This window comes from Hydra vulgaris, chromosome 15, assembly GCF_038396675.1.
Source record: "Hydra vulgaris chromosome 15, alternate assembly HydraT2T_AEP".
NCBI classification, from domain to species: Eukaryota; Metazoa; Cnidaria; class Hydrozoa; order Anthoathecata; family Hydridae; genus Hydra; species Hydra vulgaris.
The window spans coordinates 37,076,871-37,104,861 of record NC_088934.1 but is presented as its reverse complement, the minus strand read 5'-3'; the positions used below and the strand labels follow the sequence as shown (position 1 = coordinate 37,104,861).

General features: G+C 28.5%; 1 protein-coding gene across 1 annotated transcript; it reads right to left on the bottom strand.

Moving 5' to 3' along the window:
* Positions 1–69: 69 nt before the first annotated feature.
* Positions 70–27,714, bottom strand: LOC136092222 (uncharacterized). The gene is made up of 2 exons (XM_065819983.1): positions 27,605–27,714; positions 70–1,223 (listed from the first exon to the last, which is right to left on the bottom strand). Exons 1-2 carry the CDS (start codon positions 27,605–27,607, stop codon positions 198–200), a joined length of 1,029 nt encoding a protein of 342 aa, XP_065676055.1. The 5' UTR covers positions 27,608–27,714; the 3' UTR covers positions 70–197.
* Positions 27,715–27,991: the final 277 nt, after the last annotated feature.

Sequence of the window (27,991 nt, the reverse complement as noted above, 5' to 3'; positions counted from 1 at the left end):
ATACTTTTAAATCTATCTTAGCAAATTAGAGTATCCGTTACGTCATTTCGAATTTACAATCGAAGTACCAGACTTCTACAATGCAAACATATCTTTTAAAAATTTTAGCATCATTTTTTATTAGGATTTTAATGCAAAGCTATTGACTTCATTTTCGTCGCATTTCGTTACATATTATTTATTGTATCTTGTTATATTCACTGTATCTTGTTGCAGCGAAATATTTGAAATTGAAGTGAATTTGTAGAAACTGATCTGGTAACAAGTTGATTATCTTCAACTGAAATTATTTTATCTTTGTTCGTTCCAAACAAACTACTTATTTTTGACGCATACATTGTATTAATTTTCCTATTTCTTAAAGTATAAACTATTGCATTTATCCATAAACTTGTATCCCGAATAACAAGGGTCCACAAAAATCCTCGAAAAGCAGATGGGATAAGAGTTAAAATACCTTTTGAAAAACTGAATGACAAATAGTATTGTGCTACGAGACAGGGGGCATAAAACATAACATGTGTAAGAGATATCAACGTAACAGTTTTTGTGATATGGTTTTCAATTTCAGTGTTTGCTTGAACTCTGAGAGACTTAAATTTTAATTTTTTTTTAATTTTAATTAGCATCAAAATATTTGCAATAATTATCAAAAGAAGTAAAACCAACGTGGTGCATCCAGTGCAAAAATAAAGAACAAACTGTAGATACATACTTGATATAGCACACACCACACCGCATACAAGGGCAGTACTAAATGTTATAAACATAATAAACACAAAGCATCCAATATAATAAGAGTCTTTGATGTTTACTCCACAGATTATATTGTTATAAAACACAGTGAAATAGCGTTCGCAGGACACCATTAAAAATGTACAACCTGATAAACCTAAAAACCAAGCACGAAAAAATGACGTCACAGCTATTTGCAAACAACCAATGTTATTGATATTTTTCAATAGTGCACTTTGAGATGATAAAACTAAAATTGTTTTTAATATATCAATAAATGAAAGTAATATAGCAAGTCTTTCATTTCGAGTATACCTTTTGTTGCAAGACGTTTTATAAAGCCCAAATATCAGGGTGGCGTTAGCAACAAGTGTAAAAGTAGCATTAACAGCATAACTCATAATTAAAAAAATGCTGTTTGAATACTCGGCTGAGTCTCTGTATTGATACCGACAAATTGTATTGTTGTAGACGGCCATATTTATTTTCTAAAAATAAAATTGATGTGAATCAATTTGTGTAATTATAGTATAACTTTTAAAATGTCAAAATGATTTAGAGATGGTTATACAAAATGGTTTGGATGAGAGAAAATTTAAACATTCAATCAAAAATTTAAACATTCAATCAAAATTATTTAAGACTAATATTAAAAAAAGTCTTCAAAATAAAATAATAAAACTAGAATTTTTAAATTTAAAAATTTTTATACAAATTTTTTACAAAATAAATAATTAGTGTCCAATCTTACCAAACCCTATTATATAAAATACTCACTTATTTATGTTAATCCCTTTATATCAAACTTACTTTCAAGTCGAATTACAAACGCTTAAATTTGAATAAATATATGTAAAACATTAAATTTTTTATAGAACTTAAATACTTTTGAGATCAAGAAAGATGTTTTTTAAGTAACATTACACTGAAAAATGTTTTAATTGATTAAATTAAGTTCATATTAGAAAGTGATACTGAATACAGAAAACAAAAGAAAGTTTACATAAAAGAGTTAAAAATGTAAGAAGTTGCGCTATTGAAATAATTGAGCCTTAAAACTGATAACACGATTTCAAAATCAAACTTATCATCTTTATATTTTATCATCACCCACAAGATCTCTTTTAAGCTTAACACATGATACGGAGTTAACAACAGGATAAGAACAAAATGTTTATTATCTTGCAGTTTACTTAGGTGATAAAGGTCTTTGACCTAGTAAAATTATTGATAATATGCGGGTCAAACTTGTACGTCAAGATGCCCTTTTAGTTAAACATTGTGATTCTTGATTTGGTACAGCAATTCATAAATGTGTATAAATTAAATGGCTAAACAAAACATTCCCAGCTAGCACATTACGTTGGGTCAACGTCGAAATAACGGCTCAAGCAGCGGACCAACAACTATCAAAATATTCATAATATTTACACAGTCATAGTTCGACATTGGTAACAACTTGCAGTGTTAATTATAAATAACATTCTAGAGCAATAAGTAATAATCAATAAAAAAGACGTTAAAATGTAGTTTCATTTTTGAGAAAAATTAGTTACAAAAATACAGTGTTTGTAATTCCATTTAACGAAATTTTAAAAAAGGAATCATTTTATTGCAGTGATCCAGGGCCGGTTTAACCACTAGGCGAGCTAGGCGGCCGCCTAGGGCAAGTTTTCTAGGGTGGCACAAAAACTACCAACTTAAAAAAAAAAAAATATCAAAAACATTGCCAAAATCTTTTTTAAGTCTCTTTTGAATTAAATTTAAAAGATTTGAAAAAGTAAAACAAAATAGTCAAATAAAACAAAAGAATAAACTTTGATACTTTTGTTTTATTTGACGCAATTTTCATTTTATACTTTTTATGCAGAATGAAATTTTGTAGTAATTTATACACTGCAAAGTTTTCCTTACTCATTTATTGAAAATTTTTGCTCGTTTAAGTTTATTGTGAAAATTGTTTTTACTGGCGTGTTAATTCAGAAATAGTAAGAATTTTAATTAAATGTTCTATGATAGCAATTACGAAGTAGTATAGTAACAAATTAACTGATTTATGTTGTGTTTTTATACTAATAGAGTGTTATTATTTATATTTATGGAGCTTTAAAAGTTTTAAAATGTAACTTTAAAACTTTTATAAAGAAGTTAAAATAAATTTTTAATTTAAAGATATTAAAGAAATAGGAGGTGATCATTTTTATAATTTTTATCAGTTTCCTTCGTTATTTCAATCCACGATGGAAGAGTGAAAAAAATTGTCCGATGCGCAATATAGTAAACAACGGGCTGCGAAGGAAGGGTTTGTAACAAAACAGGTTGGTTCGCTGTTAAAGTATCTATGTTTGCCACAGAGAAATGAAAATGGCGCAGATGAGTTAAACAATCAAGTTGAAGCAGCCAGGGAAGCAGATGAGATGACAGTATCAGAAGAGTTTGAATTACATTATGTAATGTAATGCGCTTCAGATTCTTTGTGTGTTACGTGTAACACACAAAGAATCTGAAGCGCATAAGTTCGATAAATTCTCTGGTCTATATGCTAACTATAGCAATCCAGCTACTTAAATCCTATTTGATGATGAAATGCGACAACTTTGATCAAACACAAACCAAAACAAGTCGATCAGTTTGGCTTTCCTAAGGACAGTATGGAAAGAAAATTTTCAAAAAACCATTCCAACCGCCAGTTTGTCAATGAAGATGAAGTTCGCAGACATTGGCTGCAGTATTCTGTAAGTAATGACTCTGTGTATTGCTTCCGCTGCAAACTGTTTACCAGTAGCACAACAGCTGCGTCATCTCTTTCTTCCAATGGTTTTACATGATTGGAAAAACATTTCCGCAATTCTGTCAGGGAATGAGAAAAGCAGTGAACATCTAGCGAATTTTCAGTTATGGAAAGAGTTCGAGCTGCAACTGCAAAACAATAAAAATGTTGAAGCCGAACATTTGCGTCTTTTTAAAAAAGAAGAACAGGATTGGCAGCAAATCTTGAAGCGGCGGATAGCTTTAGTTAGAGTTCTTGGTATGCAAAATCTTGCTTTTCGTGGAACACATGAGAAACTGAACACTGCTGATAACGGAAACTTTCTGAAATTTGTGGAATGTTTATCTTTATTTGACCCACTTACGTGTTTAGCTTTATTTGACCCATTTGTACCCACGTGTGACTGAAACTATCATTAAGCAGTTTATTGCAAACGCTATTTCTAGTTTTAAGTTGGCAGAAAAATTCAAAATAAACTTTTACTTTGCTATTCTTGACATGGCAATACAATTGTTGGAAGAAAGATTTACTCTTATGCAAACAATAAATTCGTTGTTTGGTTTTCTCTATGATGTTCACAGTTTACAGAGTGTAACTAGCAAAGATGTTATAGAACATTCCTTGAATCTTGAGAAAGCTTTGCAATATAGAGACTCCAAAGATATCCATGCAATTGATCTATGTAATGAACTGAAATCAATTTCAAGACGAGTTGCAAGGTGTACATTGCCACTATCTTTACTAAATTTTATATTAAAAAATAATCTAACAGATTGTGTCCTTAACAGTTATAGCTTTATAAACCCTCTTGACACATCCAGTTTCCGTGGCTAGTGGTGAGCGAAGCTTCTCTAAACTCAAACTGATAAAAACATTTTTGAGAACCTCTATGCAGCAAAAAAGACTTGCTGGATTAGCTATTCTGTCAAGTGAACATGATATTGCGAAAAACATTGAACTGACAGAACTTGTTTCTACATTTGCAAAAACAAAAACGCAAAAAGTCAAGTTTTGAAATTATTTATTAATATATTATAAAGTCACACGAATATACGTTTATTTATGATTATGCATATATTCATCTGAATGTAAATACAAATGTGAAAGTAAGTACTATTTAATTACGTTAAATATTTTATTTAAAAGAGAAGCAAATTAAATTATGGTTTGAAAAACTGCGTTAAAATAGTAAAATCATTTTTTGTAATTTTTCAACTTTTTGTATCCACACGTATCCAAGCTAATTTTTTAACAGTATATAGCTAAACTCCTAAGGTGTACAACGATGTAAAATTTTTCACTATTTTCACTACAAATTTTTCACAAACTTTTTATCAAGCCACATATTTTGCAATTTTTTTTTTTTTTTCAGATCATGTGCGCTCTTTTTTAAAAATGGGGTTATTTGAAGAATGACGGAAACATAATAAAGAAGAAAGAAATTCTCGTTTATTGAATTTTATTTTACAAAGATTTGGTGTTGTAACTAATGTAATAGAGATTCAGAGATTTGCAGTTAAAAATTTTATGTATGGCACCAAATTCGCGACAAAATGATCTGCAGCACATATAATGATGTACCGTTCATTAAACAAAAATAAAAATCGGTTAAAGGGAGCAAACATAGTATTTAAAATAAGTATATATCAGCGATGACCCTTTTCATTATCTGAAGGATTTCAACGACGGCCCAAAAAAAGAATTTGAAGACTCGTCCTTTATAACCAAAAAAAGGTAAAAGTCGCAAAGTGCAACTGAGTCGACCACAACTGCTCAAGTAGAATGCCGTATGTCGGGGCAAAAAAACTAAGCTACTTTAGAAAAAGTCTAGAATCATCAGAAAAAATCAAATCAAAACAATTTATTTGTGGTAGTAGGCAGTTGAGTCGTGACGAGGCATTACTTTATTACACTTATTCTAAATGTACAAGTCACTCTTATAAAAAGACACAAAAGTGGTCTTTAAAGGCAGGGCAAATGGTATTTCTATCTTATTATAGTAGATGCAAGTCGAAAAGGTTATGTTATCTATTAGATGAGCATATTTTTGTTACGGAAACACGTTCCGAAATTAATCTACAAGCCATACTTGATAAAACTGCTGAACCCTTTATGAAAGCCCAGTGTGAAGTTCTAAAAAATCTTACTTTTACTACGTCATTCACATTAATTAGCAAATGGGGATGTGATGGAAGCTCCGGTCACAGCAATAATAAAACAGAGATTTACCAACTCTAATCCTACTGGTGAGAATTTGTATTTCCTTTGTGACTTCACAAGTTTCCAACAAAAAAATTGAATATGTGATGCGACTCCCAAAATAATGAATGGTAAACTAAAAGACTTAGTTGTTAAAAACGAACATTATGGTTTTGGTCCGACTACTTTGCATGCGTGGATTTTTTGAGTGCATGTTAAAATTAGCTATCATTGAGATGTAAAAAGTGCCAAGCAAGAAGCGATGAAAATAAATCGAGTGCCTCAAAACGTCCAGAACATATTAAAAAAAAAATATGGGTCTTATTGTAGACAAACCAAAACCTGGCTTTGGGAATACAAATGATGGGAGCATAGCTTGTAGATTTTCTATAAAGCCAGAGTTAAGGAGTGAAATTACAAGTTTAGACGTCAGTCTCTTCAAAAACTTTAATACTTTATTAAGTACACTCTCCTCTGGCTCTCCACAGGCTTTGATATTAATTATTATGAATTTAAAAAACTTTTTTTTGAAACCAAAACTCTTTATAATGATATATACCCGTGATACTATATACCTCTTACTTTGCACAAAATACATGTACAGAACATGGAAGCTTTAAAGACATGATTTCTTCCAATCGGATAACTATCGGAATAGTCTCGAGAAGCCTGCAATAAAGATTTTCTTCGATTCCGCGAGCTTTATACAAAAAAAACTCACGTATTTTACAAATTTAGATTTTCTTGATATGCTTTTGGTAATATCAGATCCTTTCATCAACTCATACAAAGAGTTGTCAATTAAGAAAACCAATAAAGTACCGTTAGAAGTTTTCAATTTAATTGTCCCACCTGTAATACCATCACACCTGGTTGGAAATGCATTTCCGTGTGGCGATGAAGGTTAATTAGGGTCCGATTAATCGAATAGTGAAAGTAACAATAATGACAATTGTTAAGAAAATATTTTTTTTATTTCACGTTATTAGCTAAACTATAGTTAGTATTATTTATTTTTGGCATAGTTTATGCGTTGTAATAGAGTTGAAATGCGTTAAAATTTATTTTTATTACCTAATTAACTTTTTTCCAACTATAAAAAATACTTACATATAAAAACTAAAAAACAATTAAAAATGCGTAACTAATCAATGAAACACTAAAATCTTATTAATTACATTCTTAGGTATCAATTTGCAGAAAAATAATTTTTGTCCACCTAAGCTCGTATTAAGCGATACGCTATGCGACGTTAACTCATTATTTTTTTATGTAAGCATTAAAATTTAAATTATTGGTTTACTTAGTATTTCAATTGTTTAATGTTTTTTAAATTGTAATTCATATATATATATATATATATATATATATATATATATATATATATATATATATATATATATATATATATATATATATATATATATATATATATATATATATATATATATATATATATATATATATATATATATATATATATATATATATATATATAGTTTGTGTGAATGTGTCTATAATATTAAAATATTTCTTTTTTAGTGTTTCTTACGTCATATAATACATCTTCTGGACATTCGCAATGGTAACATCCGATTTTTTGATGAAGTGTTTATTCAGATATATTCGATAAATTTGGTTTAGCCATAAACGACGTTTTAGTACCATTATTACTACATTCTAATTCTTCAATATCAGCGGAAGTAGCACCACCGACAATATCCTTAACAAATAGCTTAGAAAATAATTTTTTATCCGTAGTTTCAAGGATTGATTTCAAAAGCAATAATACTATCGAATCTATGTTTGATTCGCGTTTATAATTTGAAAGTTTATTCAGATATTTTAGTAAGCCAACTAAATTTTTATTGCGTCTTTTTATATTCATCCTCCGAAATATTATAAATATTGTTATTATAAATATTATAAATATTGTTATTATAAATATTATAAACATTGTTATTACAAATATTATAAATATTGTGTTTAAAATCCATAAATGCTTTTAGTTTACATGTTTTGCAATAAATCCAAAAATTGCGAGAAGACTATTCGACCTTGCTTTTACATTCAGCATTAACTTGAATTCTTTATTATATTCAATTTTTACATATTTTTGTAAAACTTCATTTTTGAGTGGTGATTTACGAAACATTCTTACAATTCTTCAAACCTTTTGAATTGTTTTTACAATACTAATGATGTCTAATCATTCATCAGTGAGCTCGGTGTCTTTTTAATTAAATTTATCTTTGTTTTGGTTTGATTGTGAATCCACTGAACTTGAAAAATGAATTTCTTCAGTCTCGCCATTTTCACTATTATTTTTATCAGAATTCTGGCTCGGATGCATTACACTCACCTGATGAATTTAAAATCATTGATTATTTGTAGCGAACATCACATACTGCTAAATGTAGCCCATGTGCTCCATCGCGCTTAATCTTCAAAATTTTTTCATTACTGATGCACCGCCAGTTATACTGGAAAGTATATGCTTCTTTGTACATACATTAAATTGGGATAATTTATTTTCAACCATATCAACAATTTTTTCAGCTGGTAGCAACCAAAATATGAGAATCATACCCAAGCTCCAAAGCTTAGTTAATGAATGCATATTTAAACCTAAATTGTGACAATTTTAAATATGTGTAGTCGTCCATACAAATAGAGAATCTTGAGCGACCTTAAATTTGCATAGTTGTTTCCTTATTCACTCCTTGCTTGGCTACTTTTTTTTACGTTATTGACTTTTCACTAAATTCATTGCATGTGAAGGATTCTTATCATGCCTTTACTACACAAAGTTTTTCTTATAAAATCAGATTTTGTAATAGCATTGATAGAAATGCCATCTACAGCCGCCAGTTTTGAAATAATTTCTCTTACAGATCCCTTTTTTTTTAAATAACGTAATTCTACGTGAAACACTTCTAACTTCAAAATCTGTCTTCTTTTTTTTTTGTTAGTCACTTCAATTTCTATATCTTAGTGAAGATTTTTTAAATGACGAAGAAGTCTACTAGTTGAAAATCCTTTTCACATTATTGTTGTTTTACATATATTACAAGTGGCAGATTGCGTTTTTATCTTTCGTAAAATTTTGCCATGCCTTAAATCCACTTGGCATGATGAGGTAAATTGGTTATATTATTTATAAAAATTAAGATAGATTAAAACATAGTAAAATATAAAATTATATTACCCGCAATTTAATCGCGAAATAGTTTGATGGTAGTATATATTCATAAAGTTTTTTAACTTAATTGTTATTACTAAACATATATTTTAAAATTCGCATACTTGGTTTTTCACTTCCTTGTTTTTGTTTATACTAATTACTTTTTTTGCACCAATCTAAAAAAAATCACTATTAAAAGTGATTTTTTTTAGATTGGTGCAAAAAAAGTAATTACAATGAACAGAGGGGAGTCCCTGAGCTGTTAAATATAAAATAATCACGGACAATATATTTAACATCTCAGGGACTCCCTTTTGTTCATTGCAATTCTTGTAATTGTAATTTTTTTTAATAAATTTTTTTATTAGAATTCGCTTCCTTCTTCTTCCTTTCCTGATTCATATAATTTGCAATCTTGCAAATTATCCAAGTTGTCTGTCAATCGTTATCTTGCTGATAAACTTTATCTTTTCTCTTCTAGTAACTTCCAACTCAAATAGTGGTTGCTTACAGCCTTGTTGAAAACGAAGGTATTAAAAATAAAAATAAATTGATCCTCAATATTTTGCAGTTTTGGTTTGTGTCACAGATAGATCAAATGTTATTATTCAATTTGTTTTATAAATTGATTTGATTTATTTATTTAAATCTTATATTTGTAACTTGCAACATATAAAGTTTAAATTAATAAATTAAATCAATTTATTAATAAAATTTAAAAATAATATTTGACCTATCTGGAACTCAAACCAAAGCTGCAAAAAGTATCGGTAATTTAAATGCCATCTATACTCTGTTTTCCTAATTTTTACCGAAATTTTTTACAAGAGGGAAATGGAAGTTAATAGTTATCAAATTTTGAGCGATAATGTTTTCAATATCTTTAAAAGTATTTTAAAAAATATTTAAAAAAATAACCAGGATTCCGAAAAATTTCATTAAAATCCCGGAATAACGGGATGATTTTTCACCAACAGGATCTTGGGAAATGGGATCCAGGAATCCCATTTTCCTGGGATCCCATTGGTGGAAAGAGGTTGTTTGAGAAGCCCTAGGGTCAAAGTATTAAAACTTCTTAACCAAAACTAATAATATACATACATGTATGTTTTCATGTTGCTTTTTTCAAAATAGAATGTGCATCATTTATTTATGTCTATTTTACTCTTGAATTGAAAAAGTTATTCACTTTTAAATGGTTCAATTTTGTGTAAATACCAGTAAATTTAGTAAAAAAAAAAGTGAAAAAGTAAAACTTTTAATATAAAATGGTAGCTTGTTGCTATGGTAACTATTAAGAAAGATAAAAATCCCAACAAAAACAGGCCTTACGGCTTTCAATATTGTGAGCAGGGAATGAAAGAGCACGATTGAAATTCTTATGTAGAGTAGAAGAGCGCTTTAAGTGGAACAAAATTTTTTTAAACAAATATCTTTTTTTTCTTTTTTTAATTTTATTATACGTATATTAACATTTACAATAAAATAAATCTTGCCAATAAACAAAAGAGCCGGAGCAAGCAGAAGCTTGCTCCGGCTCTTTTATTTATTGGCAAGATTTTATTTATTGGCTTTTATTTATTGGCATAAACTATCTTATCACCGAGCTCTATTTACAACGAAAAAGTGTTACTTTAATTGCAAGAATAAGCAGTAGTTAAGTAAGTAATAAGAATTTTAAACACGTTTTGAACACGCTTATTTACATGTGCTGAAATATTATGCAATATATGAGGCGCCTCACAGGAAAAGGTACCAAGTCTTTTTCTAGTTACAGAGATATTTGACATAATAGTTAGTCAGGTCAAAAAATTCAAAAACGAGATTATTGTTTTTTTTTATAGTTTTATCATATTACAATACATATTAGGTATTATTTTGTGAAAAAAATCTTTTTGTAGTTGCAAAAAAGGATTTTTTTTTTAATGTGGAAAAGGTACCAACTCTTCATCAGAACTGTTTTGATAATGTTCTCTCCTCTAGAAGTAAAGAACTCCTTGTTAATTATTTTTTTATGCTGTGTTATTAACGTTTTAGCGTGCCAGTATATAATACTTTTTATTTTTGATCAATAATCGTTGAAAATCTTAAGAAGTTATTAAAAGTATGATTTATTTGTATGCTATTTATTAACCCTTTAAACCGAGAATGGTGGCCAAATATTTTATTAAATTTTTTTATGTTTTTAATCGTAGTACCAACAATTATTGATTGATAAAACAATTATTAGAATAAATAAAGAAATAATTTTAAATGTGCTTTTCTAAGTTGAATTTCTTTTAACAAGTTCTACTTTAGAAACAAATTGATTTCAAATGCTGACGTATTAAGCCCGCTTAATTCATAAATGTAACTAGTTATCATGAATCGTGAATCCAGTACTTCTAAAAATGCTGATATAGCAAAGCTTTTGAATAGTTGTGGAACTGATGGTTTAGATTCATCAGGAGTCAACGATGTCCTGCACGATTTCTTTGAATATAGAGATCGTGAAAATAATTTTGATGATGATTTTTTAATGTCTGATTTATCTGATAACCAAGCATCAAGCGACGATGAAGCGGCGATAGATGAGAATCAACCTTTAACCTCGACTTTGCACGATGAACCAATAAGTGAGAATGCACTTTTGGCTTCAACTTCACTTTGGCAACAATGCCAATTTGGATTAACTGACGATCCAAAATGACATTGTTGTTCTTGTTAACACCATTAAGACAATAATTCCTCTCCGTTCACTTTACTCACAGTTATTTGAAAATGAAGATGAGGAAAAAATACAAAAATTTATAAAATCTCGTTGTGGATGTAATCAAGGAGTAAAAAATAAAAACTGTATGGCGCGCTTCTCACATTCAGAAATACGTGAATACAGACTACAATGTTTTGAGATTGATGGGATGTTTGAACATGAAAACAAACTGAATGATAATATTGTTGCCCAGTTAAATGCTCTGCTTCACACGAGTGAAAGGTTAATGTGCTGTAATCGTTATGAAGATCAAAATGAACTTCGATCAAAAACACTGATGAATTATCGGTTTCACGGATACAAGATATGTTTGAAAACATTCCTGTTTTTGCATGGGATTGGTTGTAAACGTCTCCATCTACTACGCAGGCGAGTCATTAAGTTTGGAATTGCTCTTCGTAGACATGGCAATACTGGAAGACAACCCAAAAATACTTGTACAAAAGTAGATGCCACAGCAGTTGTTCAATTTATAATGAATTATGCTGAAAACAATGCACTAGTTCTACCCGGAAAAACTCGATGAATAAGAGATCATCGGATGATGCTTCTTCCGTCATGGGAGACAAAGAAAAGCATACATGAAAAATATAAATCCGCATGTGAATTGTTTGGAATGCATTTGCTGAAAATTTTAGATTTCTTAAAGATTTGGAGAATGACTATGCCTTTTATTGTTATCCAACGTCAGTGTATGTCAGAATAACACTATAAAAATGTCTGAAATGATTAATCTGGAAGTAGAAGTCAAACTAGAGTGTATAACTGAGATGTAAAAACATCTAAAGTTAAGTTGAGAAAGAGCGTTTCGTTTATTATGATTGTATCAAACTGGCAAAAAAAAAAAAAAATTTCACACATTTCTTTTGACTATGCCGAGCAAATCTTTCTTCCAAACTTACCAGATCAACCTGAACCTATCTATTTTTTAACTCCGTTTAAAGTTGGGATTTTTGGTATTGCAAATGAATCGGCCTGTGTTCAGCACAATTATGTCATGAACATGATAACCGGAAAACATGTTAACCGGAAAGGGTACTAACTGTATTTTGAGTATGATTCATCACTACCTTGCTGAACATAAATGTTCTATCAAAGATACCATGTATTGCCATGCTGACAACGGCGTAGGGCAAAATAAAAACAACATTGTAATGCAGTATTTCTCTTGGAGAGTAGCTCCTGGGTTAAACCAAAAAATAACTATTATGTTTTTGCCTTTCGGTCACACGAATTTCTCTCCAGATGCAGGATTTGGGATTCTGAAATCCAAGTTTCGGCGAAGTGAAGTAGCTTTGGTCAAAGAGTCTGCTGCATGCATAGAAGCTAGTACTCCAATTTCAAAATTGAATAAACCAGTCATCGTCAGTGACGAGAATGGTTCAATTTTTGTTCCAACATATGATTGGCAAGAACAGCTTTCACCTAATTTTAAAACGATTCCAAATATCAAACAATGGCACTCTTTCACATTTCAATTTGATAAACCTGGAGTGATTACTTGTAAGATTGATTCGGACAGTGCGGAGGTGAATTCCAAATATTGCAACACCAACTCATCTCAAAAATTACCACGCCATAAATAATACAACCTTAACTTCTCTCACTAGAAAGACAATGGTATCTTTACGATAACATCCGAATTTTTGTTCCAGAACGCGGGAAAGATTTAATTTGTCGAAAGCCACAAGTTGACAGGACAACGTTTTAACTTACCATCATTACGAGAATTAAAATACGGATTTATTTGACTTAATATTTAGGCTTTGAACAATGAAAACATCACTAATTATCTTAAATTATTTTTTATTTCCAGGTCAGAGGAGCAAATGTTCGCAAAACAGTTCAAGAAACGGTTGGCAATCTAGATTTTTAGGTGGGTTTGCCTCCTGTTAAAAGATAGCCGTGGATATGTTCTTACTGCAAACAAGTTGGACATATAAATAAAATGCTAAAAATAGTTCCAGTTTGCCCCTTACGAAAAGCAGATACAAAATTTTGTATTTAATTAAGAGTTGGTACCTTTTTGATTTTTCAGTTATGCTTTTATTTTTTTATTTTTAAAGAGTTACTGAAATTTATTTGATGTAAAAATTTGTACCCGTAATCTAAACTGTATCATGCATTTAAAAACAGAAAATAACCACTAACTTCTTCTTCAAACTGAATTTATAACATTCTTAAATTATGCGAACTTTCAACTTTAATTTTCTCAAAAACGCTATTCCGGTCGTTGTCCCGCACAAACAGCTTTAATTTGATCAAAAATAAAGATATTAAATTAAATATTTTTTCTTTTTGATCATTTTTCTTTCTATTATACAGTAGTGCTAATAACTCCATTTCTAAGACTTGATCCCTTATCCTATAAGGTGACTCATATTAATGAATAACAACAACTTAAAAGAATAGTAGCTTTTCAACAAAAAGTTAAATTAAAACTGCAACAAAAGAGAAGTAGTATCAATAACTATTTTTTAGATAACTTATTGTTATTAGAAATTTATTATTTATGTATTATGTATTAAAATAATATTATTCATGTATTTATTATAAAAAAGATATTTAAAATCAAAGTCTTTTTGTAATAAGAGACTCGTAGATCCTGAACTGTTCCAAAGAGATATTTTGAACATTATTCTTTTTTGTAATAAGTTTTGAAAATATTTTCTATATAAACTGTGCACCGTATTGGATTTGGTAAGAGTTAGTTTTAAATTAGTTCTTGGAACAAAAAAGTTATTAATTGAAAATTGAGTAGGATTTTGTAAAATTTGGGCGAAATTTCATTATAGTGACTTTAATGCAATAGGAGAAAGTCCATGTTTTGTTTTAAACATGAATTGTAGAACTTGGTGTATTTTAAGTTTATAAACACTTAAGGCACAAAGTTTCCGTAAAGAAGGATCACAATGTATACAATATTGCAGAAGGAGATAAAACTATAAATGAATGAAAAATATTTTTTTTTTCAAGGATGCAGTGTTGAGAAATGGTTTAGTTTTATATAAATTCGGATGATATAATTTTTATATGTAGTTTCAATGACAAATATTCATCTACTATTGCACCTAGAAAATTAACGATTGGTTTCCTTATAATAAATGTTTCATTGATTAGGAGATTAAGTATTTTTAGTGGAACATTGTGGTCACCTTTACTAGGTTTGTTGAATAAAATAAATTTAGATTTTTCTACATTCAATTTAGAAATGTAAATATCTTCTAAGTTTTCTGAGGTCAAAGTCCAATTTTTAATAATATGCACAGCTGTTTTTAACAACCTTTTAGCATTGTGATTTGACAGTAGAAACTGTAATACATCGTTGTGATTTGACCCTGTACATTTTCATTCATTGTTGGATTCGTTACGATAAATAGGTTTTATTAGATTAAAAAAAGGTTGCATTAGATGTTAAGTTGTATATATTTAGGTTTGATATGTTACCAAAATCACAAAATTCTTTTTATCAAAATATTTAAGTTTTTTGAGGCTTGTTATGTCTAATAATAAAGTGTGATCATAAACACGAACTGAAAAAAGATTTGTAATTTTAGGGCGTCAAATTCGGTACTGATGGAAATAGAAGCTTTCTGAAGTAAATTAAATATGTATTTTTTTTTATAAAGTCAATATATATATATATATATATATATATATATATATATATATATATATATATATATATATATATATATATATATATATATATATATATATATATATATATATGAAGCCAATAGGAACAAAAATTATATGGGGGGGGGGGGAGGGCAGTGGTGGATTAAGGGACCCCGAAATAGTTTTAAGGCTCTTTTTTCAATTTTTATATTTATTTAGTCCTTTTTTCATTCAATATTTTAAAATTATTTATCCGAAAAATTATTGGGGGGGGGGGGGGGAAAGAAGGGTTGCCGAATTCCCCTGCTGCCCATCCGGCATCCGGTTGCTACGGGCCTATATATATATATATATATATATATATATATATATATATATATATATATATATATATATATATATATATATATATATATATATATATATATATATATATATATATATATATATATATATATATATATATATATTATCAAAAAATATTTTTTTACCGTATGTATTTTTCGATACTGTTATTTTCAATAGACCATTATTTTTAACTTGGGTAAATTCATTTAGGGTAGGATGGCATTTTATTTCAACAATTTATTCATTTAGTTTTATTTCATGATCTGTTCTTCTAACTATTAGTGCTTAAGGATTAAGTTTCTCTATTAATGGTGCCGCATAAGCAAGGCCGGATGAAAGGTCTTGGGAGCCGGTTTCAAAAATTATTTGAGGACCTAATTGTCTAAGTCTAAAGGATAAATGCCACACAAGGATTTGGCAGCAGCAACAATGACAGGAACGGTCATGGTTGCAAAGCTAGTTTGAAAACCAAACTTTTGCTCTCTGACTCGTAAGCAGAAAGCCTCAAGCACATTTTTGACTTGCCTTTGATAATTAAAAAGTGTTTAACTCCAAATTCGTTTTAATCATCTAAACCACTTCACTCTCTCTATTCTTATCAACTCAAAAACAACTTACCAAAAAAAAACTAAAAACCCTAAAGGCAACAACAACAAAAATTGGTTTTTTTATTTTTCTGTTGTTTTGATTGACATGCTCTTAATCCGCTTAATCATTTTAAATATTTAAAAGCTCCACATTTAATCATTTTTACGCTCTTGCAGTAGTGATATAAAAGCTCCACATTTAATCATTTTTATGCTCTTGCAGTAGTGATATAAAAGCTCCACATTTAATCATTTTTATGCTCTTGCAGTAGTGATATAGAAGCTCCAACAAACCCAAAATTTTAGTGGCATTTATGTTTAAAATATTTAGGGCTCCTGCTGAGATCGTACTTTCTAGAGGCCTGGCGCTGTTTTGCACGTGCGATTGGATTAATCTGGCATTGTGCATGAGAGTTTCTTGTTGCATGGCAAATAGTTCTCGCGGCTTGTTTTTGTATGACGTCTAATTTCTTTGTGGGCGTTAGGTAGTGAAATGTAAAGTGAACCAACAAACTCCATACAACTGAACACCATTCCATTATAAACTATTTTTAACAAAATTCTGGGTGGACTTGCCGCTGCTCTAACCAATATTCCCAAAAAGGAGTGACACTTTTTTACTACAAATTCAATCTGTATGTTGAAGATCAGATGCTGGTCCCTAATAATTTTACATTGTTTTCAACCTTTCTAGTTATTTCATTTAATAGAATTTGGTAGTCATCAGGTATTTGCTTCCTGGTAAGTTTGAAAACAGTTAATTGGGTTTTATTTGTGTTAATAGTCAGTTTCATTTTTTCATAGTACTTTTTTAATATCCTGGGACAATTTCTTCAGTTTTTCTGCAAATGCTTAAAGTGATTGATTGGCTTCAGATGCAGTTATATTGTCAGCAAACTGATATATTTCTGAATGTAAAGAAGTTGGGAGTTAATAATTTTGGTCTAATTCCTCCTCCTTGTAGGACACTCTTTGTAATATCCCTCCACAAACTATATTTTTTACCTTTTTTTAACTCTTTGCAATCTATTTTCCAGATAGTTAGCGAACCATTTTCCTGCTGTGAGTATTATTCCCATTTTAGACATTTTTGAAGTTTGTTTAAAAGTTCTTGATATGGTGCATTATCAAATGCTCGGAAATAGGTCTATTAACAGAGTACCTGGGTATTTACCATTATCAATTACTTTGTACCATGAGTTTGTGGTAGTGAGTATACAGTTTCAACTCCCGAGAATTTTCTGAAACGAAATTGCTATTTTGGAATTAGTTGATACTTATCATTAAAATTTGAGTTGTATGGCAATTAATTTTTTTGGAAACTCTCAACATATTGGCAATGTAAAAAATTAATCAATAGTTAGCTGCATCATTTGTTTTTTCTTTTTAATTTCCATATTGTCTCATAATCCATATGAGCTATTTTCCAAGTTGATGGGAAAACTTGATTTTCTAGCAACTAGTTGAAAATTATAATGAGATTATATCAAATCAATTTTGAAATTATTTTTGATCAATGATGCTTTAATATCATCGTAAACAAAGGCTGAATTTGTTTTGAATGCATTTCGCAATTTTTCTGTTTGATATATTTTTTATTTTCTTGTATTGGAACGACTTAGGAGTATCACATCCAGTTAGCCATTCTAGTATTTTTCTTCAGGTCTATGTACTACTGAAGCGAAATAGTCTTTTAACTCGTTCAATGTTATTATTTTTTTATTTATTTGATTTGCTCCTTTGTTTGTAAGCGTACCTTTTTTATAAATATCCAAATATCTGTTGGATTTATACTCATAAATGCTTCTTCCTATGTCTTTGTCTTTTTTTGTTTGTTTGTTTGACTTCTAATATTTTTTTAAGGTTATTTATTCCTGTTGTTAAATTGCTTGTTTTGAATAAGTTTTCTAGCCCTAAGTTTTCTCTTTTCAACGAGTTCTCTTATTTCATTGTATATACATGGTGATCTTTTCTTTTTGTAGTTCTTCATACCAACTGTACTTAATTTGCGCTTAAAATGGCTGTTTCGTGTTGCAAACAAAATATTTGAGTATTTAGAGTTGTTCATTTTACAGCAATTATATCCAAACATATTGAGGTTATTTTAGTTACTCTGGTTGATAGTATGTTGTTCAAACATGTCGAGGTTATTTTAGTTACTCTGGTTGATAGCATGTTGTCCAAACATGTCGAGGTTATTTTAGTTACTCTGGTTGATAGTATGTTGTCCAAACATGTCGAGGTTATTTTAGTTACTCTGGTTGATAGCATGTTGTCACTTTTATTGCAGCTAGTTTGATTGAGTTCATTCGCTGTCACAATTCAGCGTTCCTTTAAAAAAATTTTTTGTTTGGCATCAAAAAAAAGGTCGAATTATTTTAGTTTTTAAAAGTTGATTCAAAAAAATATTTTTGAATTCAATTCCAGACAAATTTGATTTTGTTTTTGCAACTGATACATAATGTATGCATTGAATATAAAAAAGTTAAAATGAATAGTAACTTTACCCGTGAAGTGAAGAAAATGAATAGTAACTTTACCCGTGAAGTGAAGAAAAGCGGGTAGAATAAAAACAGAGGATGGAATGAAATCGTTATGACAGTGTAATCATTGTATAATGGTTTCATTCTTTTTTTTTCTATTTATTTATTGAATAAACAATTTGAAAATATTTTTCAATCGTGTTGTAGAAAATTTTTTTCTGAATAGGATAATATAAAATTTTAATACAATATAAATAATTATTTTCTTTAAATGGTCAAATTTTCGGTTGCGTAAAAATTTTTTTACTTTTGAAAAATGGGTATAAAACACTCGGAAGGGAAATTTGCTGACATTGAACTTAAAACGGAACTTAGAATAACCTTTTACGCCTATTAAGAATCTTTGTGCTAAATTAAATATCCTATTATTGGTAAATCATTTATGAGTTAAAACACGGTAAACTATGGGGTTCAATGAATTACGCCGATTGTTCGCCTTGAAAATTGGGCTTTTATTAAATAATTATGTCTTCACCGATCAATTAATCTTTACAAATTCTTCGTTCAACTTTTAAATTGATTATTATCAAATTTATTTGAATAAATTTGATAATAATCAATTTATACTGCTTTGCTGGTTAATAACTTTAAAGATGTTACTAATTTGGTTAAAATTTTGGTTTTGCTGTAGTTCTTGCTGGTATTTGTGAACTGTTCTTCTTAATCTCCAGACCCGGGTGTTCTGCCTCAGACTCGGATCCGGAAGTTGACGTTGTCGCTGTTGTCGTTGCGGTTATTGACTTCAATGATATTTTTCTTCTTTTGGAGATGGAGATGGATTGGATGGATGGAGAGTTTTTGAACTAGCACCCTTCCCAATTGTTTATCCGACCTGTAATTTCACTTTAATCTGAAGATGATACAATCTATTTTCCTCACTGCAAAGCTTTTCACCATCTTTTTTTGTGATGCTAAAAACTTATATGAAACAATAAATTTTTACATATCGTACTTCAGCATTTGATCTAGTTTTTCGTGTATGACTTGATATGATAAGTGTGGAAAATTTCTTTTGCCATAAACTTGTTACTTCTTTCTCAATTTTCTTTATGCGTTCTGGTCTCCCTTTGATGGATTCTCAAAAAACAGATAGCGACTAACAATTTGGGTTTTGAGTGGTATTCTGCTGTTATCTTACAGTGATTGTACTTCTAGTGGTGCAGTTTTTTTTTCCATGTGAATATTAAATATACTTTTTTGAATACTTTATGATTGAATACTTGAATATATTTCTGATCGGTAATAATAATAAGTGCTATTTTACTTCTGTATTATTTGACTGCTATTTGGCGAATAAAGATTCATATATAATTATTAGCGTTGTTCGGTTATTATAAATATTAGCGTTGCTCAATTATCTATTATTTCCATAAACATCTAGAAGACTTCAGAAAGTTCTGGAAAATTTTAGAGATTTCTAAAAATATCCAGAACAGTTCAGAAAATTCTAGAAAGTTCCTTAGGATTTAAGAAAATACTAAACTTCAGGAAGTCATAATGGTACAGACTGCAAATACAACGTATATACCATTTTAACAATTTTGTGTTTTGAGTGAGCTTTTTTAAAATTAATTAGAACTATGCCCATTTTCATTACTTTTGAGCAAAAGTTCATCGATTTATGATACAGGAAACGAATTATGGTTATATATGTGTGTTTATATATATATATATATATATATATATATATATATATATATATATATATATATATATATATATATATATATATATATATATTGTTCTTTAGGAATTTAATGTTCTAATTTTTATGAAACCAAATTTTATCAAAAAAACAAGAAAACTGATTTAAAGCTGTTTATATATGTGTGTGTGTCTGTGTGTCTATATATATATATATATATATATATATATATATATATATATATATATATATATATATATATATATATATATATATATATATATATATGTATATATATATATAAGATTTAATAACTAATCTTAGTCGATTGTTAAATGACTCAATTAAAGAATTAATTGATAAAAAAGATACGAATACTAACTACAAAAAGTCGAAATAAATAACTCGTGAGATTAAGAGATTAAAAAACTTTATGAAAAGCGTAAATATTGGTTTAATAAATGTAAAGAAACAGGTTTTTCTGATGTGGAGAGTCAAAATTTGTACAAAACTGCAAAGAAAATCTTTAAAAATAAACGACAAACAAACTCAAAAACTAACAAAGCAAGAGAATTACTCAAACTATGTAAATTATGAAATAATGGCAAAAGGCTACTTTAGAAATCTTTGAAGAAAAAGGACAAAACTGATAATGAATAAAAATATAATGAAACTGATAAGAAACAAATATACTTTATGAACATATAAAAAATTTGTTGTTGTTGTTGTTGTTGTTGTTGTTGTTGTTGTTGTTTACAGGGTAGTTAGGAATAGATAAATTAGCGAATAATATTTTAGTTGTAAATATTTATTAAATTATTTTATAAAATATAAAAAAACATCCAAAATTTTATTTAAAGCAAAAATTAAAAACCTATTTAATTTTCGCTTTAAATAACAATTTTTTTATTTACTTTGGTTTTTAAATAGTCTGTGCGACTACTTTTTACATAAATTAATTTGAAGATTTGGTTTTGATACTTTATATAAGATTTTCCAAACAAATTTTGAAAATATCATCTCATCCTTGCTGAATAGAAGCCTAAAGTTCATGTACCATATTATATTGTCGAAAATATCCATATGCAGTTTGTGCCAATTTTCCGAACGAATCACTAGGGATCAAATCGCGTGAAGCTGGCCAATTTAAAACGTGTATTTTTTACCACTGTTTTAAAATTAAAATGAAATAGTAAAAAATAACAGTAAATTATACAATAAAACTGTAAATATATATATATATATATATATATATATATATATATATATATATATATATATATATATATATATATATATATATACATAAAGAATGACCGCAATAACAAATATCAGTTAGAAGAACGTAGTAACAAAAATATTAGTTAAAAGGACGTAGTAACAAGAATATCAGTTAGAAGGACGTAGTAACACAATTTAAAAAAGTAAAACAAACTAAAATTTTTTTTTTTCAAAATCTGTTAAAAATCAAAGAAAATAAATCTGTTAAAATAATTCTTATAAATCAAAATTTATTTTAAATTAATAGTAACTTAAAATGTCATCCATAGCGAGAATGAAACTTTTTAATTTATCTTTAAAAACAGAAAAATGATCAGAAAAATCAAGATTGCACAAAAGCTATTTTATTAAAAAGGTAAGGTGTGCGATAAGTAAATCAAAATTGATTAAACTTTGTTCTACAAAATGGTTTATTTAACAAACCATTGTTTATTAGTGAGTACTTATTTTTAATCTAAAAAGTTCGTTAAAAACTGGTAGAGATAAATTGTTTTTTCACCTATAAAACATTAAAGACGTTAATTTTTTATACATCAAGCATTTTCATTTCATCAAAGAAAGGTTTTAAATGGGAAAAGCGATCCACATTATTAATTACGCGTATCGCATGTTTCTGACGGCTATATAGACGTTTTATTTACTTTTTTCCGTACTATTCCAGGAAATGTTTGCATAATTTACATAGCTGTGTATAATAAGAGTAATAGAGCTGTTTAAGACATTTTTTTATGAAATCCCGGGCCTAATATAAAGAGTAATATTTTTAGAAGCTTTGGTGCTTAAAGGGTCATTATATTAAAGGGTGCTTGAGACTTTGGTGCTTATGGTTTTTCCTAGTTATGTTCTCGTCATAATAAGCATCAATAAATCTTATAACAGAACCTTTTTTTTTTGTTACATTTTTATCAATAAAAATGAAAAAGAATTCGTTCAGTTTTATCAGTATTTTATGTTAATTTATTAGATTTAAAGCATTTAGAAATGTGTTCAAGTTCACTATTAGTTGTTAAAAAGTTGTGTAATTGTTGTAAAAAGTTGTATCATTGTGGCATTAAAATAGATCGGTCTCATCTGCAAACATTATACTCATCAGGTTAAAGGCTTTGTTTAGAATGTTTACATATATTAGAAGTTGCAGCGGCCCAAGAACTAAACCCTATGGATTTTGAACTATGGATTTTAGGATCCATTTTGATAGCCATTACTTTACACTACTTATCTACGCTTTATTAAATAGCTTTTAAACCACGTTATAACTTTACTGTTTAAACCGTAATTTTGAGAAAAGGTATCAAAAAAAGAAAAACATTTTTTGAAAGAATTTTTATTGTATTTTATATTTATTATAAAAGAATTAATAATTTTTTTACAAAATAATGTTAAAAAATTAAAAAAGTGACTAGTAAAAAATATAAATGGGAAAAAAATTGTATTAAATGCTTTAGGTCTATGAAACTGCCCCTCTTCTGATGCTACAACTCATAGCATTTTTTTGGTCAAATCTTGTCTTGATACTAATTACCAGGCCTATTAAAATTAAACTTTTTTTTAAAAAAAAAAAAAATTTTCACGTCTCATGTCACGTGGTCCTTGGCAAAGTTGAATTTTGCACTTTTACGTTTACTTGTCAATGGCGGTTTTGTGATTATGTATCCTCATTTTAAACCCCTCCGCGTAGCATTGTAACAATCAAATGAAAAAATTTATTAAAAATACACAAAACTTCCAGAAAAAATCTTTCTCTAATTTTAATCAATCTTATTAAGTGGTTAAAACAAACTAATACTATAAGAAAGTAAAATTTTCTACAATGACTTTAAAATTTACAAATTTTAAAGTTATTGTAGCAACTTTTTAATTTAATTTTTTAATTTTAAAGCTGTAATGGTTAGAGCTCTGTCTATGTGTTTGTGTGTGTATATATGTATATATATATATACATATATATATATATATATATATATATATATATATATATATATATATATATATATATATATATATATATATATATATATATATATATATATATATATATATATATATATATATATATATATATATATATATATATATATATATATACACATATATAGAGAAAGCTAGAGCAGCCGTGGCGCAGTGGTTAGAGTTCTGGCTCAGAACCCTGGGTTCGACGCCGGGTCTAGCTTAAAAAGCGACAGTGGTTAGGAAGGAGGCGTGAACCTCTAGTTAAATGCACTCCCACGGTACTCCGCGATAAGACCGTAAGGACTTCTAGGAGCATCTAAATAACCTTATATATATATATATATATATATATATATATATATATATATATATATATATATATATATATATATATGCATATATGAAATAGAGAGAGAGAATATATAAATATGCAAATTTAAAAAATACTTAGATATTATAATATAATATCTAAATATTTTATAAATCTACATATTTATATATTTTCTCTCTCTTTCATATATGCATATTTATATAAATTGAGTTATTTGCCGCTAGCATATATTATATGCTAGCTGCAAATAACTTAGTTCATCAAAATACGACCTTTAAAATAGGGAGCATTTTTTCTAAGCTTTTTTTATTTTTTCTATTTTTTCTATTTTGTCTAATTTTTCTAATTTTAACTATGCTCCATCATTAAATTTCTATCATTACTTTATTTTGACTGTTATTAATATTTGTCGTTATTGCTATTATTACTAAACTTATTATTTTTGGTATTATAATTTTTTTTCACTACTAAATTATTTTAATATGTTTTTGGGATTGGTTATTGTAAACTTTTATGAATTATATTAGGTTATGAGTATTTTAAAACTAAAACTTTTTGATTTGATTTTTTATTGTTAAAGCAGTCGTGGCGCCGTGGCCAAAGTTCTGTCTTTAAACCCAGAGGTCCGAGATTCGACGCCATTGGTACGAATTCGCGACATTGGTACGGAAGGAGGTGTGAACCTCTGGTAAAATGATCTCCCGCGGTGCTCTGTGATAAGACCGTAAGGATTTTTGGGAGCACTTAAATAACTACAAACTTAAAAAAAAAAATTTACTTTTTTTAAATACTTTAGTACTTAACTATTTTTTAAATTTCATTTACTTTCATAATAAAGAAATATTTAACATAAAGCGAAATAAAAAAACCTGGGGCTGGCGGACAACAAACTTATTTAACTTGAAATATCTAAGTGTAATATAATAGAGTAAAACCAGGTCAAACCGTACACCATATCATTTTGCACACTAATCGAAATTATCAAATAAAAACTAAACGGATATGGCTAAGAAAAAAATAAAAATAGATTCAAATACAGAACTATCTCCTCTATTCGAATTGATAAAATTATATGTCGATTCAATTATATAACTTTAACCGGGAGTCAAAATTTTTTATATATTCTTTATCGTTGCGAACAAAACGCTTGAAACTGATATAAAAATAAATTTAGCACTATCTTCTTGGAAACATAATTTTAATTCAGATAGTATAATTTTTACGCATCTAGGACAAAAAGTTAAATAAAAAAACAAAATAGTAAAAAAAACTTTTTTTTTCCTGATAAGACCGCACACTCGATTAATTACTTAGTTTAATTTTTCGCAAGTGACTTAGCGCGTATCTTTATCTAAATAATTATGAATGAAATATAATGTTATTTGTTAATATAATCATCTCTTACTCATTAAAAACCAATTATTATATTATTTCTCAATATAATCATTACTCACTCAATTCAATTTAACTCACTCACTTTAACATGTCAACTAAAAAAACAAAAGCATACAAGAAAGACGATATACTAGCCGAATTAAAAGATATGAAAGAAAATAAAACATCACTGAGAAAAGCTGCATTCAAATATGGCGTTCCAGTCTCAACGCTCAAAGATCGCAAAAATAACAACGACAAAGGCTTCCATGACTCAGGGTCAACGACGGTACTCTCAAATGAAACAGAAAAATTGATGGTGCATGTGTTCCAATTACTTGGAGACTTGGGTTATGGTTTAATTGGAAATAAAATTCTAGAATTTGTATGTGGCTACCTTAAACGCGAAGATCAATTGCACTTATTCAAAAATGGCAAGCCTAGTAAAGACTGGTTTTATACCTTTATGAAGAGATGGTCAAAAGAAATTTCAACAAGAAAAGCGGATAACTCAGCATTTAAAAGAGTCGCTTCTTGTACGCCAAAAAAAATTGATCGTTATTTTGACTGCATCGCCAAGCAATATCAACAGACTGGTATAACTTCAGTGACGCATATTTGGAAATGTGATGAAACAGGTTTTTCGGGTGATCAAGGTAAAGCAACCGTAGTGTATCGAAAAGGTACAAGAGGTGCATTTAAACATACTGACAACAACAAAAAAATTCATTATACTGTAAACAAATGCTGCAACGCTGATGGGCATTTTGCACCACCATTTGTGATATACAAAGCTAAAAGAAACTTTCGTCCTGACTGGGCAAGAGGTGGTTCAGTTGGCACCAAATATTCAATTTCAAAATCAGATAAAGGATGGAGCACGATACGTTTATTGAATGGCTGAAAGAAGTATTTATACCCAAAACTGAGCAAATTGGTGGTATTAATACTTTAGTATTAGATGGGCATACAACTCACATAGCTTTGGAAGCGGTATTGCTGTGCAAAAAACACAATATAATCTTGAGTTGTCTACAAGTGCATTCTTCACATATTCAACAACCATTGGATAGAGGTGTCTATTGTCATGTCAAATAAGCATGGAAAGAAATTTTACAAAGTATTACAAAGACTCAAAATGTAATAATTTAGATAAATAACATTTTCTACCATTGCTCAAACTGCTTTATAAGAGTGGTAAATGTTTTACACGCTTGCACGCAATCGCTGGTTTCCAGTACACTGGCTTATTTCCACTTAATAAAAACAACATAAATCATAAAGCATTAGCAATCACAAAAACGTTTAATCCACCTTCATCAACTTTAGCAGCCTCCGCAGCACCTATACCATCTTGCTCAGACACAATTTCATTATCTTCAACAGCCGCCACAGCACTTACTCGAACTACACACCGATTACCATTTTTCACAACTACACCAGCTTCAAGTTTTGATAGGTATCAAGCATGTGTTGAGCGTTGCAAAAGCAGTATCTTGATTTTGTTGAAGCAGTTTTTTCAAGCCAGAAATCAATCGCATATTAAGAAATCAAAGCAGTGCAAAATGTCAAAACTTGGCGGAAAATGTATTACCGAAAAAATGTGATCAATTTCCTCAAACAAAAAGATAAAGAAAAAGCAACAAAGGAAGCCGTGAAAGTTGCTAAACATAACTCAAAGCGTAGACTCTCTATGCCAAGTACTCAAATGCCTGAGCATAACAATGCTGAGCAACCTCAGCAAAACAATAATGAAGAAAAAAGTACGAGCAGCCAAACAATTAAAAGTTGCAAAATGTTGCAATTCGAGAATTCGGATTGGTTGCGCAAAGAAACATGTTGACCAAGAAATGTGTAGTTGGAACTAAGTTTTTTTGTTGCAAAAAATGTAAAAACCTCAATATAGTTTTTTGAATGTAAGTCTCATTAAAAATAATAACAATAAAAAAAGTTAAAATTTCAAAAATTCCATGTTTTATCCGAATGTCGCCTAAAACCGCACACTTTTTTTTTCTTTACGTTTAATATTTTCGATAATTTTATTATTATTTTTTAACATATATATATATTATCTTATTTAGTTTTTTATTACCTATCTAATACAAAGAAATGGAAAAAAAAAAAAATGAAAAAGTAAAAAAAGTTCTTTAATTTTCATTGATAAGTGTGCGGTTTGACCAGGTTTTACTCTACAAATCAATGTTATTTTGCGCGTCACTAAATTCACATTTTATTGTTGTAACACCCTGTTGATATTTTTTTGAAAACACAAAGATGTTCTTACCATTTAGATATCATACCAAATTAATCAGAATTATTTAAGTTCGCGAAAGTTTTGAATTTCAAAAAATAAAAATGATGTTCGTTTTCATATTTAAAATCAGATTTTAAAAAGGGCATCAATTATATTTAAAAAAGAACTATTTATAAGATATAATATAATAGATATAAGAATATTTATAAAAAGTATTTAAAAGTTCATATATACGTTGTTTTTAATACTTTTTAAAATCAATTTTCTATAATTTATTAATACATTTATATATTTTATTTGTAGTTAAACTCTATGAGAAAGATAGCAAACTAAAAATTCTATAATGCAAATAAATTAAATGCAGTACGTAACCTGGAAGAAAAAAAAAATATTATAAATACGCATATAGACGTAAAA